Raw genomic sequence first — 17,639 nt, forward strand, 5'->3', positions numbered from 1 at the left:
CGTGGCGATCCCCAGGATTGGGCGTTTTCTTTGAAACCAGGTGATCCTATTCTGACTAATGTGAACGCATTTTTCAGGCCTTGGGGTTGTTGTATGACGAACCTAATGCCATTGATCAGGCTGAAAAGACCCTGCTGGCATTGAACCAGGGTCGTGATTCTGCAGAATTGTACTGTCAAAAATTCCGAAAGTGGGCAGTACTTACTACCTGGAATGATAATGCCTTGGCTGCTCTCTTTCGGAAGGGGTTGTCAGAAGCCGTAAAAGATACTATGGTGGGATTTCCTGTTCCCTCTGGTCTTGACGATTCTATGTCATTAGCCATTCAGGTTGATCGGCGTTTGCGCGAACGCAAAGCTGCACGAGAGGTGTTGCCACCTGTTGAACAAATGTCTGAACCTATGCAATGTGATAGTTTTTTCCAGAGAGCAGCGTCAGGAGTTCAGAAGGCTTAATAGGTTGTGTTTTTTCTGTGGAGATGCCTCGCATATTATTTCAGTCTGTCCTAAGCGAGAGAAACGCTTTGCACACACGTTTTCTGTTGGGGGTGTTCAACCTAAGTTTCTTCTGGCTATTACTCTGATCTGCTCCCTGTCCACATTTTCCGCCAAGGCTTTTGTGGATTCGGGAGCAGCCCTAAACCTAATGGACTTGGATTTTGCTAAACGTTGTGGATTTCCGATGACACCTCTGCAGACGCCTATCCCTTTGAGGGGGATTGATGCTACTCCTTTGGCTAAAAATAAACCTCAGTTTTGGACCCAGGTGGTAATGCGGGTCGCCCCAGACCATCAAGAAAATTGCAGATTTTTGGTGTTGCATAATCTGCATGATACTATTGTTCTGGGGTTTCCCTGGTTACAAATTCATAATCCAGTTTTGGATTGGAAATCTGTGTCTGTGGTGAGTTGGGGTTGTCGATGTGCCTTTAGTGAGGCTCCGGTGTTTTCCACCTCTCCTCAGTTGGATGATGTTCTTGATTATTTGGCGGACTTTTATGATGTATTTAGTGAGAATGAGTCTGCGTCTCTGCCCCCTCATAGGAGTTATGTCTGTGCAATTGAACTGAGCCCGGGGTGTAAATTTCCCAAGGGTCGGCTCTTCAATTTTTCTTTACCCGAGCACGAGGCTATGCGATCCTATATTAAGGAGGCGTTGGAGAAGGGTCATATTAGACCATCCTCGTCACCCTTAGGTGCCGGTTTTTTTTTTTGTAGCCAAAAAGGATGGATCATTAAGACCTTGTATTGATTATCGTGCCCTCAACAAAATTACTGTTAAATATCAGTATCTGTTACCCCTGATTTCTGATCTATTCTCCAGAGTTAAAGGTGCTTGCTGGTTTACCAAGCTTGACCTCAGGGGGGCGTATAATCTTATTCGCATTAAGCATGGGGATGAATGGAAGACGGCGTTTAATACTCCGGAGGGACATTTTGAGTACCTGGTGATGCCTTTTGGGCTCACTAATGCCCCTTCTGTCTTCCAGTGCTTCATGAACGATATTTTCCGAGATTTTGTCGATAAGTTTTTGATTATCTATCTGGATGATATTTTGATCTTCTCCAAGGATTGGGATTCTCATGTGGAACAATTTTCGGACTGTGTTCCGGATCTTGAGGGAGAATTCCCTGTATGTCAAAGGATCTAAATGCCTTTTTGGAGTACAGAGGATTTCTTTTTTGGGATTTATTTTGTCCCCGTCAACTATTGAAATGGACCCGGCCAAGGTTCAGGCCATTTACGATTGGGTTCAGCCCACTTCTTTGAAGGCCCTCCAGAAGTTTTTGGGTTTTGCTAATTTTTATCGGAAATTTATAGCAAAATTTTCTAGTATTGCCAAGCCATTGACTGATTTGACTAAGAAGGGTGCTGATGTGTTAAATTGGTCTCCGGAGGCTGTTTCTTCCTTTCAGGAGCTGAAGCGAAGATTCACCTCCGCCCCGGTTTTGCGGCAACCTGATGTCTCACTTCCATTCCAGTTAGAGGTGGATGCTTCTGAGATTGGTGCAGGAGCTGTTTTGTCCCAAAAGGACCCTGTAACATCTAAAATGAATCCCTGTGCTTTCTTTTCCCGAAAGTTCTCTCCATCTGAACGTAACTATGATGTGGGGAATAGGGAACTGTTGGCCATGAAATGGGCATTTGAGGAGTGGAGACATTGGTTGGAGGGAGCTAAGCATCAAGTCGTGGTCCTCACTGACCACAAGAATTTGATTTACCTAGAGTCGGCTAAGCGCTTGAACCCTAGACAGGCTAGGTGGGCCTTGTTTTTTACACGTTTTGATTTTGTGGTTTCTTTTCTTCCTGGAACGAAGAATGTCAAGGCAGACGCCCTCTCTAGGAGCTTCTTTGCTGATTCTCCTGTGGTGACCAAGCCTGCTACCATCTTAGGCGAAGGGGTAGTTCTTTCTGCCATCTCGCCCGATTTGAGACGTGCTCTGGAAGAGTTCCAGGAGGACAAACCTGAGCGTTGTCCCAGTAGAAAGTTGTATGTTCCTGACCAGTGGAAGAAGAAAGTGATGTCTGAAGTTCATTGCTCTGCTTTGGCTGGTCATCCAGGTATTTTTGGTACTAGAGATCTGGTGAGTCGGTTTTTTTGGTGGCCCTCCTTGCCTCGTGATGTCAGGAATTTTGTGCAGTCCTGTGGGACGTGCTCCCGGTCTAAATAGTTTTCTCGCTCTAGTGGGTTGTTGATGCCTTTGCCTGTCCCCAAGAGGCCATGGACCCATATTTCAATGGATTTCATCTCTGATATGCCTGTCTCTCAAAGGATGACTGTTATTTGGGTGATTTGTGATAGGTTCTCTAAGATGGTTCATCTTGTACCACTCCCTAAGTTGCCGTCTTCCTCTGAGTTGGTGCCCCTGTTTTTACAACAGGTGGTTCATTTGCACGGGATTCCTGAGAACATTGTATCTGACAGAGGAGTCCTGTTTGTGTCTAGATTTTGGAGAACTTTCTGTTCCAGGCTGGGAATTCAGTTGTCCTTCTCCTCTGCTTTTCACCCTCAGACCAATGGGCAGACAGAGAGAACAAACCAGACCTTGGAGTGATATTTGAGATGTTTTATTTCTGCTGATCAGGATGATTGGGTTTCATTTTTGCCCTTGGCCGAATTTGCTTTAAATAATAGAGCTAGTTCTGCCACTTTGATGTCACCTTTTTTTTGGAACTTTGGGTTTCATCCTCGATTTTCTTCAGGGCAGGTGGAGCCCTCTGCCTGCCCAGGTGTTGACACTGTGGTGGAGAGAATGCACCAGATCTGGCACCAAGTGGTGGATAAGTTATCTCTCTCCCAGGAAAAGTCCCTGTGGTTTTCCAACCGACATAGGACCATTGGTCCCCAGTTTAAGGTTGGTGATATGGTGTGGTTATCATCAAAAAATATTGCTATGAAGGTGGCTTCTCCTAAGTTTAAGCCTAGATTTATTGGACCTTACAAGATTGTGGAGATTATTAATCCGGTCTCTTTTCGTTTGGCTCTTCCTGTCACATTTAAAATCCATAATGTGTTCCATAAATCTTTGTTGAAGAGGTTTGTTGAACCTGTTGTTCCGGGGGTGGCACCCCCAGACCCTGTATTGGTTGAAGGTAACATGGAATACGAGGTAGAGAAAGTACTGGATTCCCGTCTGGCTAGACGGAGACTCCAGTATTTGGTTAAGTGGAAGCGTTATGGTCAGGAGGATAATTCCTGGGTCTCTGCCTCTGATATTCATGCCAAAAGATTGGTGCGTGCCTTTCATCGGGCTCACCCTGATCGCCCTGGTGGCGTAGTTGAGGGTTCGGTGACCCCTCCTCAAGGGGGAGATACTGTTGTGAGTTCATTTTCCCCTTCATTACTGAGGCCCGAGGAACTCCCTCTTCTGGTAAAGAAAGGTAGTGAGCCTGATTATCAAACACCTGAGGCTGATGATGATGACTGGCTGAGTGGAGTTACTGACTGGATATAAGGCTGCCGATGCCCTTCTGCCCTGCGGGTGATTTCTCTGTGGGATCCTTGGAGACCAGTCTGAATTCCTGCTCCTCTAAAGCTAAGTTTGCTGCTCGGCCTTTTGCATTTGTGCTTTGACTTTGTTTTTCTGGATTTCTGCCATTCCCTGCTGGGGTGTGCTGAATTCCTTTAGCTCTGTCTTCTGAAAATACCTGAGTGCTGATTTAGTTTTTGAAGCCTAGCTGCTTCAGGGCCTTTTTCATAGCTTGTTGGCTTATGTCTTTGATAGGGTTTTGGCAGATTGCAGACAGCAGCCTTCCTGTCCTTTCCTATCTAGGTAGTTTTGGGCCCCGTCTTTGCTCAGTCTATCTTTCTGTCTGTGTTAGTGTTTTCATCTTGCTTCACCGTCATTATATGTTGGGGGCTGCCTATTGCTTTGGGGTCTGCTCTGGGGCAGTTTAGATGTCCCCTTTCTTTCTTTAGTCCTATTTAATTCTCCGGCTGTGATCGAGGGGTCTAGGGCATCGTAGGAACCCCCCACGGCTACTGCTAGTTGTGTTGATAGGTTCAGGGGTCTGCAATCTGATAGTTGCCAACTTCTCTGGTTTTCTGGACTTAGCTTGTATTTCTGTTTTTGCCTCCTACGGTGACTCATTCATAACAGTTATATATAAACTGTAGCATTTGTAATAATTATGAATAATATGATATGAATATGAACATCGACCCAATGCTCCAACTGCCACTGACCGTTCCCTTCTGAACACAACCAACCAATCACTGAAAGCCAAACCTATTTAGGTCTTGAATTTCCACTCCTACTTTTCACCGGTCTAATCGTTGAAGGAGTAAACAATCTCCATTTACGTTATGCAATTTTCAAAAATTGAATGTCCAAGCCATTTAGTAACAGATCACTCAGTCACTTAACCCATTAAACATTGCACAATTATCGTGAATCAAGGGTTGTTAACGTTCTAATCTGAATTGTGTAAATGCATCTTTAATTGGCCTATTAGGGTAAAGATTTTTAAAAGGAAGCCATAACAATGGGACCCTGACAGAGCAGTCTGTCGGAAGAGCCTGTTACCAATACAAATGTGGCTTTTGAAGTCAGTTTCTTTTTGCTCTTACTGAAAACTAGACCAACAATTTTATAGTGCAGCGAGAAGAATGAGATCTAACAACAATGTGATAGCCAACATAGAAAAAAACTACTGGAGACTGATTAAGGAACCAGGGGGCTAATCCTCAGATGAGCGGTACTAAACTTTAGCTTCACAGAGCGGTTTTATAGAACAGAATGAGAGGCCAAGGAGAACTGTTCTTGATCAAAGAGGAGATTATTTTGTTTATATTGTGATTAAAGCGAAAAAGATACGGTGAATTCTTCTATTGTTGTCCCAGGAGATCAGCCATTATCCCCCCTTTCTGATTTACCAAATTTACGGTGCTTGCACGTGATTGTGCAGTTGTTGAGGCATCTACAGATGAAAACCATTAAAGCCATATTCCGCTATGAAGCATAACAATGCTATATGTATGGCAACCTATGAAAACTGACTGCAGAAGATTTCTCCCCAATCTTTCTGTCTGTAATAGGAGAAAGAAGCAAATTAAAGGGAATCTGTCACCAGGTTTTTGCCACCTAACCTGAGTCCCTGATTTCAGCAATGTATCACTTACTTGGTTGTTTGCTGTAGTTTTGATAAAATCACTGTTTTATCAGCAGGATTTATCATAGTTTTTTTTAATAGTTTGTAAGGTTCAAGGTAGACATAAATCCATTAAGCTCAGTAGCCTAACATTTTGATCTAGAGGAAGGCACAAACCCCACGAAGCAGATTCTAATTGCTACATGTTAAGGGAAAAATTCCTTCCCGAATCCATATGCGGCAATCAGACTAGTTCCTTGGATCAATATCTCATCACATAATCTGCCCATAACCTGTAATTTTAGATTTTTCAAGAAACACATCCAGGCCATCCATGTACTTTTTTCAGTGAGTCAACTAATATAGCATCATGTGGCAGAGAGTTCCATTCTGTCACTGCTCTTACAGTAAAGAATTGTCATCTATGATGAATAAACCTTCCTAATGCCGTGACCCTTTAATACAGTTCCTCATGTTGTGGTGACCCCAAACCATAAAATTATTTTCATTGCTGCATCATAATTGTAATTTTGCTACTCTTATGAATCGTAGTGTAAATATCTGATATGCAGGATGTATTGTCAGTGAGTTCCCTGCAGAAATTCTCACGATGATCTGCAGGGAACTCAGCTGAATTCAGTGACTTTTTCCCACAGTGCTGAGTTCATCGTAATTCAGCCCAGCTGGGAACACAGCCTCACTGACTGGCGGTAAGCATGATGAAGTCACCGCTGGTCACTGATGCTGCGCACGCAGCAGCTCATTTACCAATGGTTCTCAGCCTGGTCGGTTGCATTTTACCACTGTCTGGGTTGAAAACTACAGTATTTATCCTGCCAAACATGTTTCATTACAGGAGACAATGGAATGGGCGTTAGGTGAGTATAACTGTGTTATTTTAAAATAAAAATGGAGGTGTGTTTTATTAAGGACTTTATTCTGGCTGTCTTTATTTACCATATAATTATAGGATTAGTAATGGAGAGGTTATAGACACCTCTCCATTACTAAGTTGTTGGCTTGATGTCATCAGACAATACAAAGGTGACATCAATCCTACAAATATGAACCACACTTGCCACCGCTACAGGGCAAGTGGGAAGAGCCGGGCAAAGCCCCAGAATTGGCACATCTGATAGATGTGCCTTTTCAATATACATGGCCCCTTACCAGCCTGAGAATACCAGCCCCCAGCTGTCAGCTTTATCTTGGCTGGTTGCCAAAAAATGGGGTGGACCCCATTACATTTTTTTTAAATAAATAATTTGAAGGAAAAACAACAGCGTGGTGACCCCTCTATTCTTGATAACCATCCTTGCTAATGCTGACAGCTGAGGGTTGCAGCACCTAGGTGTAAGTTTTGCCTGGCTGGTTATCAAAAATACAAGGGAACTCATACTGTTTTTTATTTATTATAGCACAGGCAGCGACTGATGAATACTTTAGCTGCCTCTTGCTCTCATTGTTATTAGCGGCAGCATGTGTAGGCTGATGGGAGTAACAGTCCGTCCCATCAGCCGCCACCTGCTCTCACTGTTGTCACTTGAATATAACTCTCATCATTCTCCCCTGCTCGCTTTGATTACCGGCAGAGCAGGGGAGAATGATGCGAGCGGTCATAGCCCCCTGGCGCCGGGGAACTTTACCGCTGCTTCCATGGTGCTGGTGCGTGTGGTACTCATGCGGCACATGGTTGCCACATCTGTGCCACAAGTATTACACACACGGACATATTGACAAGGATATCTCTGGTACCGGTTTTTCTATTAGCTTCTATTGAATAGAATAAAATGTGATCTTCAGTACCCGGCAGCAGTCACTGCACTGTGCATGGAGCTGTAGTATTCCACGTTTTTTATCCAGCCAGCCAAAGTGATTACAGCTGATCATACGAGGTACCAGGTGTTGGACTTTCACTGATCTTATATTAATTATTAATAAGTTTGCTGCTATGCCACTATTCCGTGGCTGCCTGACGGGAGCCTTGCCACCGGCTTCCTACCTGTTTGAGTTTGTAATATCTACAAATGGAAGGAGCAGCTTGTGTCAATACACACCAGAATATTCAGTACAGGGTCTGCCATCAAATGCTGTGATGTGCTGACAGTCATTATGTGAAGTAGAGGACATTGGAGGAATTAATAAGTGACTGCACTCTGGTATGACATATTCATGAAATCTATGGTGATATAATTGTTGTTACATCACATATCTGATGACTATTTATTCCACTCTCATGACCCCTTTTCATTATTGCCAAATATCCACTGAATCCTCATTAAACTCATTGAATTTTTAGGATTATAGACATTATATCTCTGCAGTTCAAAGAGGAACACAACAATGTATCATGATTTATTTCCAATTTGTACATGAAACATTGCTCGTGGGCTGCACATTGATGTTACGGAGCGCTGAATATACATAAAGCACTCAAGCCTCAAAGTTTATCGATCTAGAGGTAAAATATGTTGTTCAGGTTGCGGCAAGGCTTGAAGGCAGAAGCTTCAGCTGAAATAATGCCTCCATCATTCTAGGCTTTCCTGGCAGGAATCCATTGTTCATTATCACAGGCTTTGAACAAGGAATCCTGGGAGCCTTTACCAGGAGTACAGTACAGGATAGGGACCTGGTATTTACCTCTCCAAGAAGCACTGGTTATTTTTAATACTGCATTTTACTATTCTACAGATGCCGACCTGTCCTATTGTTATGAATTACAGTGTATTCATTTGTTAAAGCATATGAACGGGGAGGATTTATAAAAGGTTTACGTATTGTATATAGTCCATGTACTAACATCTTGTATGTTCTCTATTACAGAACAGTACTGAATGGAAGCCTGAATCCTGCCAGGATTGCACCTGCCATGATAATATTGTGTTGTGTGAAAAGACCCTTTGTCGAGACCCTCAGTGTGATTTTACAAAGGTATTGACATATTCCTCAAGCCATAGTCTCTTCCTTTATTTTGAGCTGCCATGCTTTGTTCATGTTTGAAGTTTCCCTGCAAATAGTTAGGTTATGTTCACACGTTGCATTTTCTGTGTTTTTTTAATGTGGTTTTTTCTGAAAATTTTCTGCTGGGTTTTACAGTACCAGGAACGTCTGAGATTTCAGAAATCTCATGCCTACAGCTTGTTTTTTTGTCCCCAGTATTTTGTGTAAAACTTTTTTTTTTATAGATTTTTGCAAAATGCAGCATGTCACGCCGCATTTTTCAACCGTTTCAGACAACTGTACCCTGTCAAAAACGCAGGAGAAAAACGCACTGAAAACGACAAAAAAAGGTTTCTGACATATGACGTACTATCCCGTCCATGTGCCTTGGGTCTTAATGCCCATGGACAAGATAGTCCGTCATACGCGATCAGCCGCGCTCACGGGGGGAGCACGGCTGATCGCGGCTGGGTGTCAGTTGATTATCACAGCTGACACTCGGCACTAAGTGCCAGGACCGGTCATGGACCACCCCCAGCACACTGCGAGCAAACATATTTAGTATCGCCGCATCCGTAACGACCCGACCTATGAAACTGTCCCACTACTTAACCCCTTCAGTGAGCACCGTAAAAAAATAAATAAAAAACAAGGCAAAAAGCAATGCTTTATCATCATACCGCCGAACAAAAAGTGGAATAACACGCGATCAAAAAGATGGATATAAAAAAAATGGTACCGCTGAAAACGTCATCTTGTCCCACAAAAAATGAGCTGCCATACAGCATCATCAGCAAAAAATTTTTAAAAAGTCATAGCTCTCAGAATAAAACTGCTTTATCAATTTTACCACTCGCGGAACAGTATAAACGCCCCACCCAAAAGAAATTTATGAATTGCTGGTTTTTGTTCATTCTGCCTACCAAAAATCAGAATAAAAAGTGATCAAAAAAGTCTTGTGCCCAAAAATGGTACCAATAAAAACGTCAACTCGTCCCGCAAAAAACAAGACCCTCACATGACTCTGTGGGCCAAATATGGCAAAAATTATAGCTCTCAAAATGTGGTGATGCAAAAACAATTTTTTGCAATAAAAAGCGTCTTTTAGCGTGTGACAGCTGCCAAACATAAAAACCCACTATAAATAGTAAATCAAACCCCCCTTTATCACCCCCTTAGTTAGGGAAAAATAATAAAATAAAAAAAATGTATTTTTTTTCGAAGTCTATAACTGCGACGCACACTGTGTGCCTCACTCTTAAGATTGATTACAAGCGTGTTTCGATACTCCAGCAAGTGTGCGTCCCTTTTCAGGGGGGAAACATCTGGTAAAATGTACTCTTGTACGGTGGCTCTAACAGAGCGACAACCCAATAGTCAGCACTATTTCTAATTCTAACAGCACGGGCATCATGTTGCAGATAGCACAGCAAGAAGGTGTTCATGTGTCGGGTCCTTCTGTAACAACCCTGCCGGCATGATTGCATGGCCTCCCATCCCCTACCAGCCTTAGGGTCCCGTTTCACTTAGCGATGCACCAACGATCCCGACAACGATACGACCTGGTAGGGATCGCTGGTGCGTCGCTAAATGATCGCTAGTAAGCTGCCAAACAGGCAGATCTCTTCAGCGACGCAGCAACGATCCAACGATCAAACACAGCGATGCATGCTGGCCAGCGGGACGCCGACAACGAAAAAATGGCCCAGGACATTCCTGCATGATCAGCGATATCCAGCAGGGGGGCCGGTCGCTGCTGCGTGTCACATGTAGTGAGATCGCAGGCGAGATCGCTGTTGCGTCACAAAATCGGTGACTCATTGGCGATCTCACTAGCGATCTCGCTATGTTAAACGGGGCCTTTACTCACTACTCCGGGTCATGCTGTGAGTTCTGTCTGCTGCAGGCTCCATGCTGTATGCCTCTTGCTTCCTGCTTGCTCTCTGCATACTTCCTGGCTGTCTGCATAGGGGAGCAGGGCTGGCACTCTGGTTCTTATAGAATCAGTGTGCACCTGCCTGTGGTGTTCACAGCCAATTACCAAGAGGCCTCTGGTATTTAAAGCGGCTCCACTTGGTGGAAGCGGCCTGAGCAACTATTTCCCTCAGTCAGTGCCTTGCTGCTGAGGTGCCAGGTCCTGTTCTGTTTCTGCCTTTTCTGGGGGCTGCATACCCAGATCTGTTTCCGTGCGCTTTGTGTCTTGTTTCTGCCTACCTGAGGGCTGCACACTCAGGCCAGTGTTCTTGTCCTGTAGTTGTCTCCGTCCTTGTATGTACTGTGTTCTATTCCTTCATCTTATCCTATCCCTGTACCTGACCTTGTCTGTATTCAGTCCTAACCTCTATCCTTGTGCCCTCTCTTTCTGCACCTGCTTCGCCTAAAAGCGGTTCTCTGCTCTGCAATTGCTCCGCATACCTGCGGTTCCATCCGCCTCCGCATACCTGCGGTTCCATCCGCCTCCGCATACCTGCGGTTCCGTCCTGCCCCGCACACCTGCAGTTCTGCCTTTTGCTCCACACTCCTGCAGTTCTGCCCTTTGCTCCGCGCTCCTGCAGTTCTGACTTTTGATCTGCGCTCCTGCGGTTCTGCCTTTTGCTCTGCGGTTCTGCCTTTTGTTCCGCACTCCTGCTGTTCTGCCTTTTGCTCCGCACTCCTGCTGTTCTGCCTTTTGCTCCGCACTCCTGCTGTTCTGCCTTTTGCTCCGCGCTCCTGCTGTTCTGCCTTTTGCTCCGTGCGCCTGCGGCTCTGCCTTTTAATCCACGCTTCTGCGACTCTGCCTTTTGCTCCGTGCTCCTGCAGCTCTGCCTTTTGCTCCTTGCGGTTCAGCTCGCTGCACTGCAACCAGCAATTCTGTTCTGCTCGCCGCTCCTCCAGTCTGAACAGATCCCCACCTGTTCCCACTACTCTTACTTGTCCGTGTTTCTGTCCTTCCCGAGTCCGTCCCCGCTTCTCCAGTCTGAACAGGTTCCTACCTGTTTCCATTAAGCTCTCATTCCAGTCCATGTCTCTGTCCTTCCCTATTCTGTCCCAGCTCCTCCCCTTCCTGTATCCCACTCATACCTGTCTATGTTCCTGTCCTACCCGTACTGGTTCCAGTCCCGCTAGCCGTGCCCGCCTGTCCTGCCCGAGTGTCAGCCGTGCCCGCCTGTCCTGCCCGAGTGTCAGCCGTGCCCGCCTGTCCTTCCAGAGTGTTGTCCTGCCAGAGTGTCAGCCGTGCCCGCCTGTCCCAGAGTGTCAGCCGTGCCCGCCTGTCCCAGAGTGTCAGCCGTGCCCGCCTGTCCTGCCAGAGTGTCAGCCGTGCCCGCCTGTCCTGCCAGAGTGTCAGCCGTGCCCGCCTGTCCTTCCAGAGTGTCAGCCGTGCCCGCCTGTCCTGCCAGAGTGTCAGCCGTGCCCGCCTGTCCTGCCAGAGTGTCAGCCGTGCCCGCCTGTCCTGCCAGAGTGTCAGCCGTGCCCGCCTGTCCTGCCAGAGTGTCAGCCGTGCCCGCCTATCCTGCCAGAGTGTCAGCCATGCCCGCCTGTCTCGCCGGAGTATCAGCCATGCCCACCTGCCTGCCAGAGTGTCAGCTGTGCCCGCCTGTCTGCCCATAGTACCAGCCGTGCCCGCCTTTGTATCAGCCATGCCTGTCTGTACTTGTCCGCACTACACATGGTGTTTTGTTCCCCAGTGGGATCAGCAGCCACAGCCTGACACCACCCTGGAGTGGTACCTGGCAGCTACCTGCCGCACAAGCCTGACCTCACCATCAGAGGCTCCAGTGAACACCAAGGTAGCTGCTTAGTCACGCCCCTTCCAGGGTAGTCTGGTTTGTGCACAGTGGGGTCACACCCGCACGCTCTCGCCACCCAGTCAGGGCACAAGCGTTACAGCTTCCATGAGGTCCAAGCCATGGTGTCTTGGTGGCGGGGTAACACACGCTTGCGTCCTCGTTCCCTCTCGTCAACCATCGACAATAGATAGGGCATCATTATCCTCTTCATCTCCTGACTGTTGCGTGCCCAATACCTCTTCCTCCTCATCTCCTGAATGTTGTGCACTCATCACTTTTTTCTCCTCCTCCTCCATTTGATCCTCTGCTTCTGCACCTTCATTAACAGTTTGTGTAGTATAATGAACCCCCCGTCAACTGCTGTAATCCACTCTCCAATGGCGGTTGCCTGTGCGACATTAGTCCGGGAACTTAGAGATATTGTTATCCCTTTTGCATTCACCTCTGCTTCCACCACTTCCTCTGGGACCAACACCTCCTGCCACAGACTATTAAAAGTGTGCTACAGCATGTAGATGACTGGAATAGTGATGCTGACGATGGCAGATCTAACCATCTTAGTAGCCATTTTGAAACTGTGCAGAAGGGTGCAGAGGTCTTTCATCTGTGCCCACTCCACAAATGTGATTTGCACCATGTCCGTACATCGTTGGCCCAGGCAATGCAAAAGGACATATTGCACCAGGGCTCGTCTCTTCTACCACAGTCGCTGCAACATGTGGAGAGTGGAATTCCGTCCCGTCGCATATCGATATCACACTGTTAACCGGCAGGCCGAAAGAGCTCTGTAGTGATGCAAGTTGTTGAGCTGTGGGGTGCGAACGGCAAAAGTGAGCACACAGCGAACATGCTTTCTGCAGCAGCGTATCCAAGCCAAGATAGTGGAGGACAATTGCTGTACCACCAGGTTAAGAGCGTTAGCCTTGCAAGGCACGTGTGTGAGATTGCCCCACGTAGGACCGCCACCAGTTTGCACAGTTATCGCCCACGGCCTTCCCTGTCTCCAAGTTCAGTAGAGACAGCCAATGCTCAACTCAAACTCGGCCTGCATAGCTGTCTACAACTCTTGAGCTGTGTGACTGCGATCGCCAAGGCATATTAATTTAAACCCTGCCTGATTGCGGTGAGCCCTGCCTGTGAAGTACCGAAGTGGAGAGGGATTCTCTATGTACAGTTGGATCGTGTCTCTCATGGAGGAAGAGGTTCAGGGCACAAGGTGAGGCCGTAGAGGAGGTGTAGGAGACAGAAACAGTGGAGGAAGTGTTAGATACAGAGGTTTATACTGCAAGCCTTTGGGATTCCAAGACTTGTAAAGCAGCCGCTTGCCTGCCTGCCCCCACAGCCACCAGAGTCACCCAGTGTCCAGTCAGCGAGATGTAATGCCCCTGGCCATGCTTGCTCGTCCTGGTGTCGGTGGTGAAATGCACACTGGCAGACATAGATTTTTTCAAGGAATGGATGATGTTGTCTGTGACAGGCTGGTGTATCGCAGGCACAGCTTTCTTACTGGGGTAATGCGACGGCCATCAGCTTTCGAAAACCATCTGTATCCATCAGGCGCAAAGGCAGCTTTTCCATGGCCATCAGATTGGAAATGATGGAGTAGAAGCTCTTAGCTTTGTCATGTGTAGGAGGAAACATTCTTTTACGTGACACAACTGCGATACCGAGGGCTGGCTGCTCTGCTGAGTGAGGGTGGAATAGGGTGAACATGACAAACTGCTGAAATGTGAGTGAAGTGCAGGCGGAGATGTTATGGTGGATTGAGAAAAATTTGGTGTGTTAAGTGAAAAAATAAAGCAAAACAAACCAGCAGGCATCTCCACTTCTGTTACAGCTGACAGGCTGTCACTAACCCCAAATGTAGTGGATCAACAAGTGGAGATTCTGTGGCTGGAGACCCGTGTGAGAACACTTAATGGTACACACACGGTAATGGAGGAGGAAGAAGCAGCAGATGCAGTTGATGGCACGGTCAGTGGTTGGGGAGGCCCACTAGACCGCATTTTAGCACAGTGAGTGAGATGTTACGGTGCATTGAGAAATATGGGGTGTGCTTGTTATCTAAGATCAGTCAAAAGCAGCAGGCATGTCCAATTCCGTAATAGCTGACGGGCTCTCACTCACCCCGACTGTAGCGAGTAAACAAGTGGAGGTTCTACGACCGGAGACCAGTGTGACAACACTTGCCACGGTGAGGGAGGAGGAGGAAGAAGCCGAAGATGCTGTTGATGGGGTGGACGGTGGTTGGTGTGAGGCCCGCTAGTCCACATTTTTGCATAGTAAGATTACCAGACTAAAGTATGTTGATCGTGCATGTGCCGGTTCATGCATGTAGAAGTCAAATTCTTGCAATTTTTGCTTCTGCTGAGTCGTTTTTTGCAAAGTTGACAGGTAATGGGAGTTGGGTCATCCTTTGCGGTCTCAAAAAAGGTTGCCAGAGTTGTGTTTGTGGATGCAGTGCTTGTTGTGCTTGCATCACTCTGTGTCTGTGCGGCAAGCCGCAGTGTAATCTCTTCGTCTTCCTCCACCTCCTCTGCTGAGCTAATTGGCTGCATGCCTCTGGGTTCACACCAAGTGGGAACTACAAACTCACTGTCATCCTCTTTGTTCTTCCACTCCTTGATGTGAGAGTAACACTCCTCTTCTTCCTGCCATGACAGCACAGTACAGTCTGCGCATGCAAGGAGGAAAGTAGAGCAAACGGGTGAGTAAAGTAAAAAAATCATCATTTTTATTCATTTGAGAAAGCGTGTCCTTACACACGCGAAACGCGCGTCGGGCTCGCCCCTACCTGGCCCCGGGCTTGTTCAGCTCCTGCCTCCATCCCCGGTAAGATACCGCTCTCTATATTTGGCGCACTTAGCGCCCTTGGTGTACCGCTATATTAACATATCGCGGTGCAGTGATTTCTAGGTGGATGTAGTAAGGTGGTATTTATCACTGGATTATACGCACTTGTATGCCACTTCATGCATGGTGGCTGTCTATTTGCCCGGGGGTCTCTGTTCTTCCATCCTGTGGTGGTGTTTTTTTCATGATTTTATCTATTACTACCTGTAATTATACCTGTATGCATTAAATTAATAAAAATGATGATTTTTTTTACTTTACTCACCCGTTTGCTCTACTTTCCTCCTTGCATGCATAGATTGACTCTGGAGTGGGTGCTTTGGGCTTTCTGCCTAAGGGGGGCTGTCTGTACAGCCTCACCTTTTTGTTGACATTTTGATAATGTCACTGAGGTTTGTGCGTTTAATTACAGTACAGTCTGCGTGCACCTCAGGTATCTGAGTCTCATCCTGATCCCCTCCATCCCCGGGGGTTAACGTTTGGTGACGAGGGTCTGGAGTCTGCTTAGACCCTACTTCGTCCTGCCCCGGATCCAACAGGGAAAAAATTTGGGCATCAGTGCAGATGCTTTGCTCCTCTGGATTTTGTCAATCTTTAGAGCAGATCTGTGATACCCATGGCATAGAATGTGTGAACAGTGCTGCAGACTCACCTATTTGTGGTTGAGACTCAGGGGATACAAGCGAGTGCCACATCTAAGGACTTTGCTGAGTGTGATATTAATGTGGAGGAAGAGGAGGAGAGGCCACTTGATGCATAGCTTACCATCCACTGGAGCACATACTCTTTCTGGCCCTAATCTACAAGGAATACCACTGTGCAGCTGCCAAAAAAATAGTCTAGTGGCCCGTCCAGTAACAGTTGTTGTCAGTTGTCTTTGGATAGGACGAGACGTTGTTTTTTCACTAGAGATATCACGACTCTGTTGTCTGGTGTGACCAAGGGCTCCTTCCATGTCCCTAACGCTAGGGGCACCCTAGCTTTCCCTGTTCCCTGGATTAGTTCTGATGGTGAAGATGCCGGGGCCACATACCTTGCCTTAGCTCCTGAATCTGACCTCAGTCTGTACACTTCCCCCATCTACGGAAGAGGGAAAGATGTATTTTACCGTAGTACACCAACCAGACTAACAAGGTAATACAAGCAGGGATAAATGAAAATACCAATCATACAAATATACTCACGCAAACAACAGGTAAACACTGGTGAGTAGATGATGGGGAAAAATCAAAGGAGAAGAAGGGGAAAAACACACACCCAAAACAACCCAATAGTCTCGGGTAAAATTCACCAAACGCCTTCTCAAACAACTACAACAAACCACCATCTCCTATGCATGCAGCATGAAGCTAGTTCTGCCAATGAGTGCTTACCAGTGCCCAGATTATATAGGAGATGGGATTGGCAGTGAACAGCTGAGAGCCTTAATGCAGGAAAGCTTCCAGGAGCTCTCAACTGAGCAAAATAACCCCATCACTGCTAAAAGAAATGTGCACTGTTTGATATGAAAGTGAAGTGCTTCTAATCAGTGCAGGAGTAGGACAAATCGGACGTTGCGGTCTCCTGGCTTCTCTCTGTCGTGGTAAACCCATGACAAGAGCTTTCAGTAACAATATCACCTAACCTGCATACACGTCAAACACCAAGCCTATTGCCCCTTTCTCCACAACCTCGCTTTTTCCCACTCATGTTGGATGTACCCTTCCCCTCTGGTATCCTGTTGTTTTACAACCCTATTCCCAGACCTGTCAGTCACCTGCAACTCAAGTAACAATCAGTATTTATTTGCTGAGATAGTGTGCCTGCACCCTAATATTAGCCCAAACGATTTTGATTAGGAAATGGAGTCTAGTCCCTGCACAACAATATTATCCCAAACAATTATGAAAAAAAAGATGACTGATCCCAAATATTCGCCCAAATGGTTTTAATTCGAAATTGTGAATTCCTCCGGACTGCAACTCAGTTTTAGCCCAAATGATTTTAAGTAAGGAAATGGAGCTGGTGCCTGCACCCCAATAATAGCCCAAATTATTTTAATTAGGAAATGGGGCCTGGTACCTGAACAACAATATTAGCTGTTATGATTCGGTCACCGAGGAGGATTACCGGGGAATTAGCTAAGCAACCAGGAAACCAGAAAGGTTGGTAACTGAGTGGATTGCAGACCCCCTAAACCTAACAACACAACTAGCATTAGCCGTGGGACGTGCCTACGATGCCCTAGACGCCTCGGCACAGCCAAAGAGTTAACTAAGCCTAAAGCAAGAAAGGGGAAAGCTAAACTGCTCCAGAGTAGAACCCCAAAGGAATAGATAGCCCCCCAAACATATATATTGTCGGTGAGACAAGATGAGGCACAAAACGCAGGCAGAAAATAGAGTGAGCAAATGATGGGGCCCAAACTGTCTAGATAGGACAGGACAGAAAAAATACTGTCTGCAATCACGCAAAAACCCTAAAAAATCCAACACGTCTGATATACGA

General features: G+C 46.4%; 1 protein-coding gene across 1 annotated transcript in view; it reads left to right on the forward strand.

Annotated features, from left to right (window-relative positions):
- FRAS1 (Fraser extracellular matrix complex subunit 1) overlaps positions 1-17,639 on the forward strand; it is a 692,624-nt gene that overhangs the window by 252,626 nt on the left and 422,359 nt on the right. The window contains exon 3 of the mRNA XM_073542109.1: positions 8,416-8,523. Coding sequence (XP_073398210.1) covers positions 8,416-8,523 — 108 coding nt within the window. The remainder of the gene's footprint in view (positions 1-8,415; positions 8,524-17,639) is intronic.

This window comes from Dendrobates tinctorius, unplaced genomic scaffold (genome assembly GCF_039654945.1).
Source record: "Dendrobates tinctorius isolate UK_male_01 unplaced genomic scaffold, ASM3965494v1 ptg000011l, whole genome shotgun sequence".
Classification (NCBI taxonomy): Eukaryota; Metazoa; Chordata; class Amphibia; order Anura; family Dendrobatidae; genus Dendrobates; species Dendrobates tinctorius.